This window comes from Epinephelus lanceolatus, chromosome 17 (genome assembly GCF_041903045.1).
Source record: "Epinephelus lanceolatus isolate andai-2023 chromosome 17, ASM4190304v1, whole genome shotgun sequence".
NCBI classification, from domain to species: Eukaryota; Metazoa; Chordata; class Actinopteri; order Perciformes; family Serranidae; genus Epinephelus; species Epinephelus lanceolatus.
In genome coordinates, this window is record NC_135750.1 from 39,544,047 (window position 1) to 39,561,955 (window position 17,909).

The 17,909-nt window shown below is 42.2% G+C and overlaps 2 protein-coding genes across 2 annotated transcripts in view; one reads left to right on the forward strand and one right to left on the reverse strand.

Moving 5' to 3' along the window:
- Positions 1-17,909, forward strand: part of exo1 (exonuclease 1) — a 73,687-nt gene that overhangs the window by 12,654 nt on the left and 43,124 nt on the right. The window lies entirely within an intron of this gene.
- LOC144458417 (E3 SUMO-protein ligase ZBED1-like) lies at positions 5,155-6,949 on the reverse strand. Its single transcript, XM_078160880.1, has 2 exons — positions 6,550-6,949; positions 5,155-6,173 (listed from the first exon to the last, which is right to left on the reverse strand). The coding sequence occupies exons 1-2, from the start codon at positions 6,947-6,949 to the stop codon at positions 5,155-5,157; spliced, it is 1,419 nt and encodes a 472-aa protein (XP_078017006.1).

Consider the following 17,909-nt stretch of genomic DNA (forward strand, 5'->3'; position numbering starts at 1 on the left):
ACGTGCAAACTGCAAACATGGCTGGAGGAGGCGAAGCTGAACTTTTCCCACCGGCGAATAGGACGAAGTCGGTGGTGTGGGAACATTTTGGCTATCAGAAGAACCCACTTTGTCCCGACTTTAGAGAGCATCAGAAAAATAAGTGGCCGCGGAAGACCGAAGGAAAAGCCAGAGCCAAGGCAAAGACCCGCTCCTCCTGTGCTGGGCTCCAGTTTCCAGTTGGCTGTGTTCACAGGCTGCTGCACAAAAGCACACTATGCGGAGTGTGTCGGTGCCGGCGCCCCCATCTACCTGCTGGCTGTGCTGGAGTATCTGACCGCTGAAATCCTGGAGTTGACCTGTATCATCCCCCGTTACCCGCAGCTGGCTGTCTGCAACGACGAGGAACAAGCTGCTGGGCAGAGTCACCATCGTGAAGTTAAGAAATGGCTCTATTAAACTTTTAACAGGTCTATATTAGCCTACACATTTAAACAACTGGTGTGATGGTTGCCTCCCTCCTTAGCAGCGAATCAAGCAGCCGTTTCTCCTAGGGCCCCGGACTGTCACTTTGCAACTCCCAGACTTTCCAGCAGAATGAAACCGGCTGGCGCACTGTGGTGGGGGGAGCGGTTGACCCTGCGACGTCCTGTGGGTGCCCCCAATGTCGGTTTCCTTACACCGCAAAAAGCCTTTGGGTTTAGCACAAGAACTACTGTGACAAGTGGCTGGCGGCCACTGGGTCTGATGAATCTTTGGGTGAAGAGGCACGTCGAAAAGGGCACTTGTCAACTTTGTTATAATTACTCGCTTATAATAATGGTGAAAACAATATCGTTTACTGTTCGATATTGTTATCAAAGTTATTATTAACGCGCATAAAAATGTTAAACACTGGAGATAAAAGAACTGGATAAGCAAAACTTAAAGCCTCAGTGTGTAAAAATGGTGAGTAACAGTGAAGATTGCAGCGCTCACTCGCGCTCAATCACTCACCCCTCCCGTCGGGTAAGTGACGGTGGCCTCGTAGGACAAAAAGCCTTGCGCAGACAGCAGAGTTTTTCGAGTTTTTCAGGAGTATCTAGCGATGAGGTGAATATTTATTTAAGAATCTAAACCATGTTACAATATGTTATAGCTTACCAGTGAGATATAGGTTATGTGTGAGATATATGTTAGTAGTGTTTTATTTTTAATTGTTTTGGTAACACAAGCATTAACACAGCAATGCTAAAATAACACGTTTTATGTGATAGTCACGGCACAGTGCGGCAAATATAGGTTGGTACAATTATATGCATTTCCAGAGTGTTCTTCCACAGGACACAGGGAGATGAGGAAGGGGGCGAGGAGGCGGTGCAGGAACAGTCAGGCAAAGAGGTGTGTCTTGGCTACCCAGAGGGAAGAGGAGGAGGAGAGGGTGGCAGCCTTCGCAGCAGCACGAGAGGAATCAACAGATTAAGCTGTAGGCTAGGCTAACCATTTAGCTGTAGCTCTGGGATAACGTTAGCCAATGCTAGGATAACATTAGCACGTAAGTGTAGCCATCACTCGAACTTAGACAAGAGGGAAAAGTAGTTGCAAACATGAAGCCAAAATGATTTTAAAATATCAGACTGAATTACCTGTCTAGCAGAAAGCAGGCCACTTCCGCATCCCTTGTGAAATCCTCCTCCTTCAGGAGTTCTTTCCACCTGGAATAAGCAATGCTGATATTCACTCGCGTTTTGTCCCATCCTCGTTTATTTGATCTTTTTCTTTTATTTGGTGGCGTGGTTTCCCTCTTATGGGGCAAAACATATGTGTGGTCCTCCATTTAAAGTGCGACAGAATCATAAAAGTACAAAGCAGGTTCACGCAGAAGCGCCCCGGACTGATCTTCACCTTAACCGTCTCCAGTGACGGCAAGTTCTAGGTATACGCGAAAGGCAAAGCGCGTATATCCCTTTCGGCCACTGTATTCAACTATGGTGACGCAAGAGGGCAGCCTCGAGCAGACTGCGCCCTGCCTGTGTATATATAGAGAAATCGTTCTATGAGAAAGCTTCCATTTGTATGTGAATTGCATTACAATTTAGTAAATATATATTTATGAAGGCAATAGTTGGTATTTGCTAATAAACAACCACGTAAATTACACATTGTAACTTTAAAAGTTTAAAATAACTTTGATCGTGAGAGTATAAAAGCGTGACTAAAACATAAATATAAGAGAGGCTAAAATATGAAAAAGAGGAAGGAAGAGAAGTAAAAGAAAAGAGTCAAAAAGGAGAGAGAGAGAGAGAAAAAACATGTTTTTAACCAGGCAAAGTGGGCAGGTCTGAAAAGGCGGTCTTCTTATTTGTAAAATAGGCTTATTACTTTATTCCAAAAGAAACTTAATGCTTTTTATTATATGAGATTGTATACTTTGACATGTTGCATGCGATAGGCACATACTCTTCTCATTATGGTCAAAATCGGTTCTTAACATCCAATTAAAATGAATACAATTATTATACCACGTGTATCAGCAAAGTACATGTAAAACTGCTTCAAATATACACACTCTAGACTAATGTTGCACGGTATACCGGTGCTAAAATAGTACCGCGGTACTAGAGTATTCCAAACGGTACTATACTGCATTTGGAAAATACCGGTACTTTTTAAATTGATTCAATTCATTAATCTATTTAATTCATTTATGCACACAAATGCCTTCCTTGTTCCTATTGGAGCACATATTCACAAGTGGTGTGTATGACAACACCTGTATCAACATTCGCAGCTGGTGCATGTGAAAAAAGACAGGAGAAAGTCTGCCTCGCAAAGGAAGACAACACAAGACAACACAAACTTGGTGAAACATTTGAGCAACCAAACCATGATGTCCGTATCGAGGTACTTACCGAACCATGATTTTTTGGTACCGTTACACCTCTACTATTTATTGTTCTAAAGGTTTGTATCAAAAATGACTTTTCCTTAGGAATAGTACCGAAAAGTATCGAAAAGTATTGAAATTGATATTGGTATTGGTACCGAAACAAAGATTTTGGTATCGTGACAACACTACTCTAGACTAACCTATAGTTGCAACATATAATGAAAAACAAAATGAGGAAGCACATATTCATGAAAACAGGTTGATTAATAAATCCAACTATATTTTAACTCCAAATATATACATGGATAAAATGTATAAATTCACTTCCAACAGACATTTCAATTTTGTCACACAGAAACATTTGGTAAGAGAGGGGAGGGTGTGATTTCCCCGGGGCAATGCGAATGGACAGGATGTGGTTGAGAAAAGAGGCATGGTCTTACGACAACTAGTGGGTCGTTAATCACCGCGTTTTGTCCCAAGGCTGGATACTTGAAGATGGCATCTGAAACTTGAGGGATCCCAAGTGACTTTTTACCTCTTTTGGCCTAAGGATGGCTGAAAGAAGTTTTTTGTCCAGTTGGGGGTAATACAGGGGTGAGTCCTAAACATTTGACCGCCGATGGTCTTGTGGGTCTTGTTCATTGATAATACTGGTTCAAGGGAAGCTGTTCCTCTACACTGTCCTGCAAAAATTTAGAACTGTGAACTGAGTCCTTATGTATAAATGTCATAAAATTAGTTAACCCCTCTCTGTCCACTGTTTAAATTCACCATCACCTCTATTGGGAAGGAAATCTGTGTTGTAAGCACACCATCTAAATAGTTTCAGCATTTTTTGAATACCACATGATTTGATCACCATTTGCCATAATTTCAAAGTGTGATTAGTCCATGAGTGCCCTGTTGTCTCCAGTCGTTCCATCAGTCCCTTGTCCGCCATTACAGACTGTAGAGGAAACCCCTCCACAAGTCTGAATTCCAGGTCCTTCCAGTTTGCCTTGTTGTCACTGTTACACCAGTAGAGTAGAGTTGTTAACTGGGCAGCATAATAGTAATTATTTAAGCAGGTGAGGGACATTCCCCCATCTTCTTTTGCCAGTTGTAATGTTGCAAATCTGATCCTTGGTGTCTTCCCTTGCCAGCAAAACCTTGAAATCCATTTGTCCCTTTCCTTAAATTGGCTATCGGGTACCTCTATCGGCAGATTTCTGAAGAGATAGAGTAGGTGGGGAAGGATGTTCATTTTAATAGCACTCACTCTTGAGCTAAGACTCCATCAAGCTCCATCTGTGCAAGTCAGATTTTGGGCCTGTCCCAATACCCACACCCCTAGAAATACCCACTTGCACTTGGTTGTGCGCGTTCACATTTAGGCTAGTGGTGTCCCAAAACAGTATTGAGGTAGTGGAAGTAGGGCTGGGCGATATGACCAAAATCTCATATCCCGATATAGCTTATTTTATATCCCGATAACGATATATATCCCGATATAGCACATTTTCTGTAAATTCAATGAATGAATAGTTTATATAAAATTACCACATGGAAATGCATTTTGAAATGATATACTCACAAATAAAGCTACTAAATCTCTTTTATTTAGAACCTTTGTGCCAATTTTCCAACTTTTAAATGCTCAGAAGGTCAATTGCAGGAGTATTTCACCATGCATTTTCAACAAAATGATCCAACATGTAGCCTACTTGGTAACACCACCACCCTGATCATGTTGCTTCAAAATATTCTTTGTTTAGAGGTAGTCTAAATAAAAATACTTTAGGCCTAAAATGTGAATATTTGCCTAACAAATATTGGTAATGATGGGTATATAAAATAACAAATTGAACACTTCTGAGTTTAAAGTGTAGCAGCAAAGTATGGGTCACAATATAACAAGTAAAAAACAACACTCAAGTTTGAAATCCAAATGTAAAAATGGAACATAAGTTCCAAAGTGCAGCAGCAAAATCAGGCTCACAATATAAATTCAAAATCTAAGTAGAAAAAAAAACACTTCTTCAAGTGTCAATGGTAACAGCAAATTAAAATAAATACAGGCATAAAGAAAATATTGGCATACAAAATACCAAATGTAAACATGGAACCCTTCCAAGTTTAAAGTGCAGCTGCTAAATAAGGATCACAATATATTCAAAAATATATACTGTATAATATAACAAATAAACAAAACTCCTTCAAGTAGCATGGATATGAAAACATCCAAAGATTTAAAAAAAGAAATAAATCAGATATTTGGCAGCAACATTTCAATTTTTTGCCTTGTGTTGCTGAATCTCAGGCTTCTACAGGTTGAGTGCCAGGAATACAAGCTGGTCAACTCTTGCTGGTTTAAGTGCTGACCTCTGGCATGTAACAATGTTCCCACTTGCGCTGAATGCCCACTCTGATGGGAAACTTGTTGCAGGGATACACAAGTATTTCCTTGCTAGCTTGGCCACTCGGGGGAAATGTGCCTCATGCTGCCTCCACCATTCCAGTGGGTCTGTGTCTGGACCAGCATCCAGTTGGAGATAGAGGTTGAGCTCCTTTTCAGTGGACTCTCTGCTTGACTGATGGCCTGCCTGGCCTGCTGCTTTTTTAAAGTAGCTGCTCAAACTCTTCTTCTTAGCAGGAACCTCCTCTGGCTCATCCTCATCTCTGACAGCTGTAGCTGGTGGAAGGGGGGCTGCCGCTGCTTCTTCAGCCACCAGCCTCTGCAGCTCTGCAGCAGGTCTTGTCTTCATGTAGTCCACCCTCTCTTGTTTGATATATGTGGTTTTAAAACGAGGGTCAACAAGAGAAGCCATGTCAAGCAGCTCCTCGGTTGTCTGGTCATCACACTTCTCATTTAGGTAGGTTAGTATGCTCTCTTTGATGGTTGTGGTGAGCGGAGTGTCGTCATCCTGATGCTTGAGTATCTGGTTGTTGAACAGATGGAGGACAGGTTTCAAGTAGGAAACACTTGGGTAGTGCTCCCCAGACAAGGCATCCGTAAACTCCTTGAGAGGACTCAGTACCTTGTTCATGGACTCCAGCATGTCCATGTCCTGCCAAGTTGGGACCAGGTGACGTGCTTTCTTGTCTGCACGGAGGATGTGTGAGATAGCTTTCTCCTGCTCGATGATTCTTTCAACCATCTCTTGCATCGAGCCCCACTTGGTAGGGGTTTCTGTGATCAGCTGATGAGGGGGCAATGGTGGCTTTTGTTCTGCTTGAGCCTTGGCCAGTTCCCATCTTCTCTTCCATGAATTGGAGAAGGCAGCCACAATCTTTCTGCAGACACCGACTGCTCGTTCCACTTGGGGTAGTTTCACACTCCTTCCTGTGTAAATAAAATAAAGAAAAAGTAAATATAATGTTATAATGTCTAATATATATATTTATTTATTTATTTATTTATTTATTATAGGTATCTTATAGGTCTTGTAGGTATCTTATTTATTATAGATATCTTATAGGTATCTTTTCTATCAAAATGTAAATGTATAAATTATATTTTATTGTTTTGTATAGAGGTGCACAGAGGATGCATCATGACTACAAAGTCAGGTGGAATATTCTGTATTTTTAGCTTTTGAATGTTCAGAAACTCAATTGCAGGATGATTTCACCATTCATGGCTGTTACTATAACTAAAATATTTCCATAGGCTGAAATTTAAACATATTGTTTACATCGATTTAGAGGTAGACACTCACCAATGGCTAGATGAAGACGGTGGCCAAAGCACTGTAGGCGTGTCCAGTCATTCAGCTGAAGTGCAAGGATGTTGTTGGTGGCGTTATCTGTGGTGACACAGACCAGGCGGTCCTCATGCAGTCCCCAAGACTCAAGAGCTTCTCTGAGACCTCTGGCCAGCATTTCTGCCATGTGGTCATCTGGGAAATAACTTGTTTGTAAACACCGACTGCGGAGGTTCCAGTCTTTGTCGACAAAGTGTATCGTCAGGGCCATATATGGATGTGTTGTTCGACTCGACCACATATCTGTTGTTGTAGCGTAGTACATCACCGTGTGTATTTCCTCCTCCACTTTGGCCCGGCACTCGTCATATAAGCCAGGCAAGACTACTTGACTGAAGTGTTTACGGCTTGGCATTGTGTATCTTGGATCGAGTGTTTTCACCAACTCACAAAACCCCCGTTTCTCAACCGTGTAAATTGGAGTCTTATCTTCGCAGATGTGCGTTGCAACGGCAGTAGTTATCTGCTTTCATCTTTGAGAGTCTTTGCTGTATGGTGTGCCACGGGTAAAAGCCTCTTGTAACGTCTGAGCTTTTGGTTTCTTTGTAACATCGTCAACGTTACTCGACTGTGCTTTTGCGGCTTTCAAACATTGACTCTCTCGGGACTTTTTCTCGTGATTCTTGCGCAGGTGATAAAATAGGTTGGTAGTGTTTGAGTCCGTTGTTGGGACCGGGCTGCGGCATACTTTACAAACTACGGTTTTCTGGTTCGTGTCTAAATCCAAACCACATCCACGCTATCGAAGTAGCCCCTTTTTTATGTACAAGCTCCTCGTCTTGTTGTGTTGGTTGGTCCTCGTTATCACCTTGTTGTCTCTGGGAATTACCCCATTCTGTGTCACGTCCATTTTCGTCTTCCTCCATGTTTGTTTGTTTCTGCTAATCAGCGTGCTCAACCGTGAAAAAAAAGTTAAAATAATGCCATAAAGCACGTGCTCGTGCGCATGCGCTCTATCGTTTATAAACGATAGAGCTTCATATTAGACAAAATACATTTTCTATCGTCCAGATGATATATATCGTCATATCGCCCAGCCCTAAGTGGAAGTGGTTTCCAACACTTAAAATCCGCCCTAGATTCCAAGGGAGCCCCGACCCACACTTACAACGAAGTGGAAGATGAAGTCAGCAACTTTGGCAAGTTTTAGAAAACAATTTGTTACTGTACGATCGGAATGTAGGCTATACAAACAACGGATGGTTGGACTAGTGTAAACTCATCAGCAAATGTTTGTAAAACGTCAAGAGTATTATTGATGCAAGCCATAGGGTTTGAGACATAAAGTAAGAGGTCATCGGCGTAAAGCGAGACCCTGTGTGCAATCCCGTCTTTGTAAATACCGGTGAAAAGTGGAGAGCTCCTAAGAGCAATAGAAAGTGGTTCAATTGCAACAGCGAACAGTATAGGTATAGCCTTGGCGGCAGCCACGTGTTGAGGGGAAAAGTTCAGACTAAGTTGAGTTAGTAGTCACACTAGCAGTAGGGGTGAAATGAAATGTATCGTTGCCCAAAGCCAAATCTGTTTAGAACTGAAAATAAATAACCCCACTCCACGTGGTCAAATGCTTTCTCCGCATCCATAGTAATGACCATTTCAGCGTCCTGTGTGTTTGATTTAGAAAATATTATATGGAGCAGGCGACGAATATTAGAGGATAGCTGTCAGCCCTTTATGAAACCGGTTTGGTCACCAGAAATAATACTTGGTAGGCAGGGGTCAAGACGGCTAGCAAGGATCTAAACCAACAATTGAATGTCAGAGTTGAGTAAACTGACTGGTCTCCAACTGCTACATTGTTCTAGGTCTTTATTTTTCTTTGGAATTAGTGAAATTGATGCTTGAGTTAAGGATAAATAAAAACTTCCATGCTTCAAAGAATCATTGAACATATCCAGTAACAACAGAGCTAGCCCATCAGAAAATTTCTTTAAAAATTCTGCCGGGGAGCCGCCTGGGCCTGGTGCCCTGCCATTCTGCATTAAATTAAGGGTGGCCGAAACCTCTTCCAGACAGAGTGGGGCATCTAACTTAGTTTTGGTTGTTTCATCGATTGTAGGGAAATCTAAGTTGTCTAAGAATTTATTCATTGAAGAATTTTCAGATGGGGCTTCTGACTTGTAAAGATTGGTGTAATAGAGAGCAAAAGCCTTATTTATCTCAATTGGGTCTGTAACTACAGTTTGTGGGCTTTGTAATGAATCGAGAGGCAGATTGGCGCTTAAGTTGCAGTGCTAACAGCTGACTGGCTTTGTCGCCATATTCATAGTAGGTACTCTTTGTGGGCCTTAGAAGGAGCTCTACTTTATTTGTGGATATAAGATCAAATTTGGTTTGGAATTGAGTCTCTCCGTCCGAAGACTGGGACTCGAAGAAGAGGAGTGCTCTCTGTCAATTTGCAGAATAGCTTCCACTAGCTCCTGTTGCCTTTGTTTTTCCTGCTTGCGTACACTAGCATGATAAGAAATGATCTCCCCACGTATTACTGCTTTAAAAGTCCATAGCTGGAAGGAGAGATTGAATCAGATTTATTTTTTGAATAAAGATGGAAATCTTTTCAGAAATAAAATTGAAATTTTTTTTTGAAGATAATAAACTAGTGTTCAATCTCCAGTTTGGATGCTTTTCACATTAGTGTTGTCACGGTACCAAGCCGTGAAAGTATCACGATTCTGAATAGTATCACGATACCATGGCAAAAATTAGGCAGATGTGCCTTTTGTCATTTATAAAAAGATGAATCACTTTTCTATAATACATCAATGATATTTCAGTGGAATAAATTACTTATTGACTTATTCATACTTCAAATACAGCATCAATATGTGATTAACATGGTGGGATCAAAATAAAATAAATAAATAAAATAAAAATCAACCAGCCACCCTCCTCCTATGATAAATTAAGAACAGTCCCTTTGTGGACCGTTACCTGCCACAAAGAGAGAATGTGAATGGCTCGTTTCTCCTCATGTCACATACCTGTGTGCCGCCACGGCTCAGCTGTTCAGGTATTTCTGGGCAGTCATGACACCAACGGAGACTTATTGGACCTGGAGCCGGGCTTCTCGGGCGCCGGTAAATCATTATCTTGCGCCGCGGAGCACTCTGGCCGCCGTATTTGACAGGAATACGTATTCCTGTCTGTGTCCGTGACCCCCGTTCAACCCACAACCGGCAGGATTCGTCTTTCGTTTCTGCTGCTGGTTGAAATCTGTATTCGCACAGTGTGCTCCTGAAAGATTTCTTTTGCTCGCACAAAATTATTTTTAGTTGCAAATGTGAGTAAAATGCTCGCACCGTAGAGCTCTGTGGAAAACAAATCACTGTAGCATATATAAACAAATCTAGCCTACAAGTAAAAATAAATAAATAATAACTTTTGCTGCTCAAAGATACTCAATAGCTCAGCTAATACCTGACATGTCACTGGAAAACAAACCACTGCAGCAGCATATTGAGTGCCAGGTGGCCAGCGCGTCGTTATTGGACGGCGCATGGACACTCACCCTCTTGTGATTGGACTTTTAACTTATCTCACAGTAGTGGTTCCGTGAGGTACCGTAGTACTACGGTACTCCAACATTATGGTATCATATGTATCATGGTATTTTAGTACCGCGGTCTACCGTGCAACACTATTTCACATTTAGGAACCAATACCAAATCTAAAAGAAGGGGGTGTGATCTGAGATGACTAATGTGGAATATTCAAGGAAGGACTACTTTATCTCAAAAGAAGTAATCAATGCGGGAGTGGGTCTGATGAATATGCGAGTAGAATGAAAACTCCTTCGTTGTTGGGTGGTGGAAATGCCACGCATCCACACCGCTAATCTGATCCATAACTGTGATAAGAGCTCTAGCTATATTAGATGGGGTTAGATTTTTAGGATCTGATTTGTCAAGGGTAGGGTTAATGGCTAAATTGAGGTGTCCACCCAACATAAGGTGGTGTGAATCCAGGCATGGATTTAAAGAGAATAAGAAAAGACATAAATTTGGGGGACAACTAGCTGTGGGCAACCAGTTGGGGGCATAGACAGAGACCAGAATGGCCGGGGTTTGGAACAGTAAGCTCACAACAATAATAAAACGGCCGTTAGGGTCTGCAATGATTTGTCCTGGCGAAAACTGTAGCTGTCTGTGCAGTAAAATGGCTGTACCTCTTGAGCTGGTGTTGACGCTAGAGTGGAAAACCTTTCCAATCCAGGGCTTGCGCAGTCTAGTGTGGTCGCATAAAGGTGGGTTTCCTGAAGATAAGCAGTTTCTGTTTTCATAGTCTTAAGATGTGCAAATGGCTCGTTTGATTGGTCCACCAAGACCCTTGACATTCCAGCTTGCAAATCTCATGGATCCCAGCTTATATCTCTGACCTGTATCAGCCATTCAACATAAACTTTAATATCCGACTTTGGAGTGATAACATGTTAAGTCAGCCAAATGGAGTGAGTAGCATGGAGCAAGGTATCAACAACAAACTCCCCGTCACAATACAAGATTACATACAGAGTTCTTCCTATAAAGAATAAAAAAAAGAAAGAAAAGGACAGAAAAACAGCACATATTTGAACTGTAACAGATGTCTTAGCTGACATCATTAAACAGATACTTACATACTTGTCCTAAACTCAGCTTTGAAGACAGATGAGAAGCAGGAAATACTATACACCAGCACTTAACTGTGATGTACTTTGCTTCCCTTCTAATGTTAGTGCTTGTATACCCAAAAACAACAATCAATAGTGCTCTAATAGGCTGACTGTAGCCTGTATTCAGTCTTTAAAATAAATAAATAAATAAATTAAAATTTAAAAGAAAGAAATAAAATAGAAAAAAATGAATAGTAAATTCAGAGGCCATCTAAAGCCTATGCTCAGTTATCAGGATGAGAGAAAAAGAAAAAAATGGGCCACCTGTAACTTGTATTCAGTTACTTAAAGCCACTACAAGGAACTTTTAACTGGATATGCAAAAGTCTCTCATTTCTGCTGATGTCTGTGCATGACCTACAACAGCAAATGAGACCATCGGTGTGAAGATAAGCTATTTCTATATAGTGTACATCCATACCTTTAGGAAACTGTCTCCGGGTCTGCCCCAGGTCGCTTCCAGGACGAAACGATTTACGGCACTCAGACGGCACACGTCATCTTACCTAGCTGCTTACATATATAGTGACTCTTATAAATAGTCGCTATTCCTCCTCCTTGACCCGATGTCCGCGGGGAATTAAAATAGCAGCAATCATCAGGTAAAAGTACTGTGAAAGCACTGGACTCACAAACAGTCAGCCACGTCTCAGTCATACAGAGAAAATCCAATCCTCAGGAAGTCAGGAAATCCTTGAGGATAAACGTTTTGTTCGCTAGCGATCTAGCATTTACCAGCCCAATCCTGGCAGGAGCCGGTGGGTACACGGCGTTAGCTGTCTGGGGAGCCACACACAGAGGCCGCAGGTTGCTCAGATTCACCCCGCGCCAGCGGGGACGAGGAGAGCAGGGGCCGCGGGGCTGGAACACCTCATCCGGGCCGACGACAGGAACCAGCCAGGCGATGACAGGGTCCAGCGAGGGCCGAGAAATAAAGAGGCGAGGCATCACTCCATACTCAGTCCAAGAAGCCGTGGAAGTGCTCACCAAACAGGCCTTCAGCCCTACCAGCCGACCGCTGCGTTTATCCCGGCGGCGGTGGCGCTTACGCCGGAGAGGTGGAGCTGGGGTGCGGCAGAGGTGAGCTGGGATCCCCGATAGGAGTGGGGGCAAAGTTTTCCCGTCTTGTTGTTTCATTCATCCCCAAAAACAAACACATGCGCGAGCCAGGTAAGCGTCTTTACCACAATACGCGCTAGAGCTCATGGGAAATGTAGGCTTCATTCCAGCAAAACACTACCGATTTTGTCCACAGGGTCACCAAAATCAACTCAAAATGAAAGTTCCTTGTAGGGGCTTTAAACGAGAAGTAGAATTAAAGCAACTCTTACCTTTCTCAAAATTTTACGCTTTTCTTTGTTTAGCTTAAAATGCTATTAATAAGCTGATGGCACATTAAAATGTAAGTGAATTCCACCCGAGATAAAAACTCAGAATTATAGCATTGTTATATGGTTCTAAGAAAACTCCAACCAATCATTGCATTTGGACCGAATGTCCTGTCTGACTTCCCCACGTGGAGGCTTGCAACTGGACTGATGTAACCGCTCGCGTAACACCCGGTTGAGTTTTACAACTCTAGGGTTGCGCTTGACTGTCTTGGTTGTAATGTTACACTCGCTCTCCTCTTCTGTGTATCTAACGTTACCTTGCCAATGCCTACATCTATCATAGACGTAATGAGGACGTAATGGAGGAAGGGGGAGTCTCCCTTTGAAGGGAGGTGGAGTTGCAGGAGGAGGGGGATGGGACTTTGGAGGGAGGCGGGAGTTGTGGATGTTCAAATTTTTTCTAAGTGCTGTGTGAAATGCAAGATGAGTAAGAGTAGCTTTAAATTAAATTTCAAGTCTTCTGCTGCTTGCAATCAAATATGAGAGAAAGAAAAAAATAATTGACTTAGAAATATAAATTTCAGAAGCCATCAGCAGCTTCCCTTCAGTTATCAGAAACAGAGAAAAAAAAGAGAAGCGAGAAAAAATAAATACTGATATACTGATGTTTAAACACCCAGCAAGTGGGGCAAGAGAAAAAATATTTTGGTCCCTGAAAAGTCATGGTTTTTAAAATTTTGTCCACAAAATTTGTGGAAACCCTGTAGACAATGAAAGAGAAAAGAGACGGAAACTGAATATAACGCAAAATTCACAGAGGTTGCATAATTGAATATTGTTCTGTTATTGTGGACACTTCATAATGACCGACCAATATTGTGTTGAACAATAATCTCGTTATACTGACCAAGCCTTGTGCACACTACAGGGAATGTTCTGTCAGCAAAATCAAGTATTAAAACTGCAATTGGTGCTATTTAATGTGATGCCACATTTTTTTTTTACATGACACTGACAAAGCAGTAAAGAAACACTGAATTGTAAAACTGAGCTCAAGTCAGGCAGTCAATTCATGTAACGACAAAGTAGAGAGAAAGACACTGCATACCTTCTGCTGGCATTAGTGCTGATACTGTTGGTTAATTAATCGCTTAGTTCATCACCAGAAATTTCTTATGTAATTATTAACCCTTTTAAGTCTTTCATTAAGCAAAAACTACTAAACAGTATCCGGTTCTAGCATCTCAATTATGGGGATTTGCTCCTTTATGTGTTTTCTATCACTGTAAACTGAATATTTACTGGTTCTAGATTGTTAGTTGGGCTCAACAAGGAATTTGAATTTGTTGCCTTATGATCATAACATCTAAAACACAAGTTTCACTCTCAGTGGTTTCTGTGACATGAGAAATACTTTCAAAACTAGTAAAGTCACCTGGAATGGACAGCAATATACCGTTTATCCCAGTTCAAGCTGTCTTTAGCGATACCTATATGCTGATATCACAATGAAGATAAATTCCAATATATTTCACAGCCCTAATGGACATTATATATTTGTTTTGTTACAATTGTCAAATCTTTATGTTGTACGTTTTATTTTGAAACAGGAAATACATGTAACATGTCAGGTGACTTATAATCAGGAAGTGAGGAGAAGCATGGCTCTGAGCCACTGTTTTTTTGTTAGTTTTCCTATCCAGTTGAGTCTGCCTGCATCTTATGCCCTTTGATGGCATCATTGGTATGTATTGATTTGTTTTATTGTTATTAATGATTGCAGATGATTATTTTTTGTAACAATGTCTAGTTTTGAGAAGTTTTATGCAGAAAGTCTATTGAGTCATTATAGTTAATGACTACTCTGCTATGACTGTTGTTAAAATTCATATTAGACAATAAATGCAAATAAATGTGAATAAATAGTTAATGATACGTTAAAATACAATGGTTTACAGGAACATATGTTGGTAAATAAAGCAATAAATACGTAAAAGTAGCGATTAAAAACAAAGCAATTTATTTTTATTCATTATGCCTTCTGTGTGTTTTAGTTTTACTCTTTCTTACGTCAATAAACCTGTGGACAATGGACAACTGTCTCCAGAGTTGTGATGTCAGGAAGGAGTTTGTCTAACTGCCAAGGTGTATCACAGCACATATACTGAGGGCAGCATAGTAAAACAACGACTTTCTAGCGGGCAAGATGACGCAGCAAGCTGACAGACGCTACCAACAACGTCATCACACGCAGCCAGTGGATGATCATCACAGTGGTGTTTAAACAGAGGTATGTCAGATAACGCCATGTCCGAGAAAGCAACTTCATTAAAGACGCGGTCCCGAGCTACGTGTTCTACTGCGCACTCAAGTGCATCATCAACGGGGTCCGCTGCAGCCAAAGCAAGAGCGAGAGCAGAGGCAGCAAAGGCACGCATGTCCTACGCCGAAGAGGAAATGAACCTAAAGCTAGAAAAAGCTAAGCTAGAAGCCTCGATGGAAATGCTCAATTATAAAAAAGAGACAGCTGCAGCTGTAGCTGAAGCTGAAGCCCTTGAAGCTGCGGTAGATGCAAATAGTGAAAGACATAGTTGCATGTTAAATTTGGACTCCAGTTCTTTAGAAGCTGCACAACGCACAGAACAATATGTGATCGACCAAGTCAAATCACAAAACACAGACGCTCCGCAGCCTGATGATGGTGTCATTACAAAAAGAGAGCCAAGCCCTGGCTACAGAACTCCAACTATCAAATCTGAAGCCAACTCTTTCCAGCCAGCCCAAGTCAATACCACTTCCCTTCATACACATGGCCACAATGCAGCTTCTCAACCAACCCGCCTCACTTCACAGCAGCTTTACATTTATGAAGATGAAAAGGTTGATGGGACACGCAATGTTCGGTTTGACAACCACAATGACACTCCTAAGCATGGTCTAGGACCTCAAAATGACAGAGGTCATCCTGCTCTTAAATCATATCCCTTATCTTCAAACTCCAATAATGACAACTCCAACATTAGCAACTTCGTGAGATACTTTGCTCGTCGTGAGCTTGTGGCTACAGGCCTACTTCAATTCAGTGACAGACCTCAAAACTACAGAGCCTGGAAATGTTCTTTTCAGAACGCAACCAGAAGTTTAGACTTGACACCGAGTGAAGAAATGGATCTTCTGTTTAAGTGGCTCGGCAAAGAATCAGCAGAACACGTCCAACACATAAGAGCAATACAGATCAATTATCCAGCAGGCTATGGCTATGGTATGGGACAGACTTGAACAATCTTATGGCTCAGCAGAAGTGATAGAAGATGCTCTGTTCAAACGTATCGACGCCTTTCCAAAAATAACAAACCGAGATTATTCTAAACTAACAAAGTTGAGTGATCTTTTAATGGAACTAGAGTCAGTCAAACTCAAAGGAGACCTACCTGGCCTCTCTTTCCTCGATACAGCGAGGAAACACCACACAGCGCTTCACCCTGGACCTGCACCCTGGGTTGAAGGAACGGACTCGGCTCCAGAGCATGGCGGGGAGGAGGATATCTCTCCACAACCCCATGTCACCACCAAATGCACAGATGTCTGTGGCGGGGATGTGACGGACTGATCTTGCTCTAAAATATCCCTTGTGAAAGTATATCCAGCTGACCATGCTGACAAAGCAGTGAAGATGTATGTAATTTTGGACGAGCAGAGCAACAGATCACTAGTTCGCTCACAGTTCTTCAAAGTCTTCAATGACCAAAGTCCAAGGGCTCCTTACTCATTGAAAACGTGCTGGAGTAAAGGAAACAACAGGAAGAAGGGCTAGTGGCTATATTGTGGAATCTCTGGATGGGGCTGTCAGCATCCCACTACCTAGCCTCATAGAATGTGATGACATACCAAATAACAGAGATGAGATTCCAACTCCCAATGCGGCTTTTCATCACGCACACCGAAAGTCAGTTGCACACCTCATCCCAGATATCGACCCACAGGCCCCAATTATGTTTCTCTTAGGTTGGGATATTATGAGAGTGCATAAGGTCCGCGAACAGGTGAATGGCCCACACAACCTACCTTATGCTCAGAAGTTGGATCTGGGATGGGTCATCGTGGGAAATGTATGTTTAGGCAGCGTTCACAAACCGCCGACAGTCAGCGCCTTCTACACGAACACCACAGAACGGGTCGCCTTACTCTCTTTGACCCGTGTCCTAACGTGTTCCATGTAAAGGAAAAATACAGTGAGACTCAGATCACAAACCACCTCCAAACACATCCTGAGGAGATATCAAACTGTGGTGTTGACAGCCTAGGACATAACATCTTCAAGCAGACCAAAGACGACAACAGCATGGCTCCATCTATTCAGGACGTTTCCTTCATGAAAATAATGAAAGAAGGACTAACAAAAGATGCAAACAACAGTTGGGTAGCTCCATTACCCTTTGAATGCCCACATCAACAGCTCCCTAATAACGGGCCACAGACATTGAACCATCTCAAGTCCCTCAGGCGCAACTTTGAAAGAAAGCCTGAAATGAAAGACCACTTTCTCGTTTTCATGGACAAGATGTTCAAGAATGGTCATGCCAAGTTAGCCCCTCCTCTCAGTGAGGATGAAGAATGGTGGTACTTACCAATATTTGGTGTCTACCATCCAAGAAAACCAAAACAAATTCGAGTGGTCTTCGATTCCAGCGCCCCTTACAACGGTGTGTCGTTCAACGACGTGCTGTTGACTGGGCCTGATTTGAACAACACACTGCTCCGTGTACTGATACGCTTTAGAAAGGAAGCAATTGCCTTTACAGCTGACATAGAACAGATGTTCTATTGTTTTTCAGTAAGGGAAGATGATAGGAACTTTCTACATTTTCTATGGTTCCAAGATAACGACCTCTCCAAAGACATTGTGGAGTATCGAATGACGGTCCACGTCTTTGGAAATAGCCCGTTGCCCGCAGTGGCTATTCATGGACTGCACCAGTCTGTTCAGATCAGTGAGCTCCACATCGACCTTGATGTTCAACGCTTCGTGATGCGTGACTTCTATGTAGACGATGGGTTGAAGTCCCTGCCCACAGTTGAAGCTGCGGTCAACCTGCTAAAAAAGACACAGGATGTTCTCTCCAAATCAAACCTAAGGCTGCACAAAATCGCAGCAAACAACAAGGAGGTCATGGAGGCCTTTCCAGCCGAAGATCGTGCAAGGGACCTTAAAGACCTAGACCTCAATGCAGATGCGCTGCCAATGCAGCGTAGTCTTGGAATTAATTAGGACCTTCAGACCAACGGCTTCCACTTCAGTGTCTCTGATGAGGTAAAACCCTACACCCGACGGG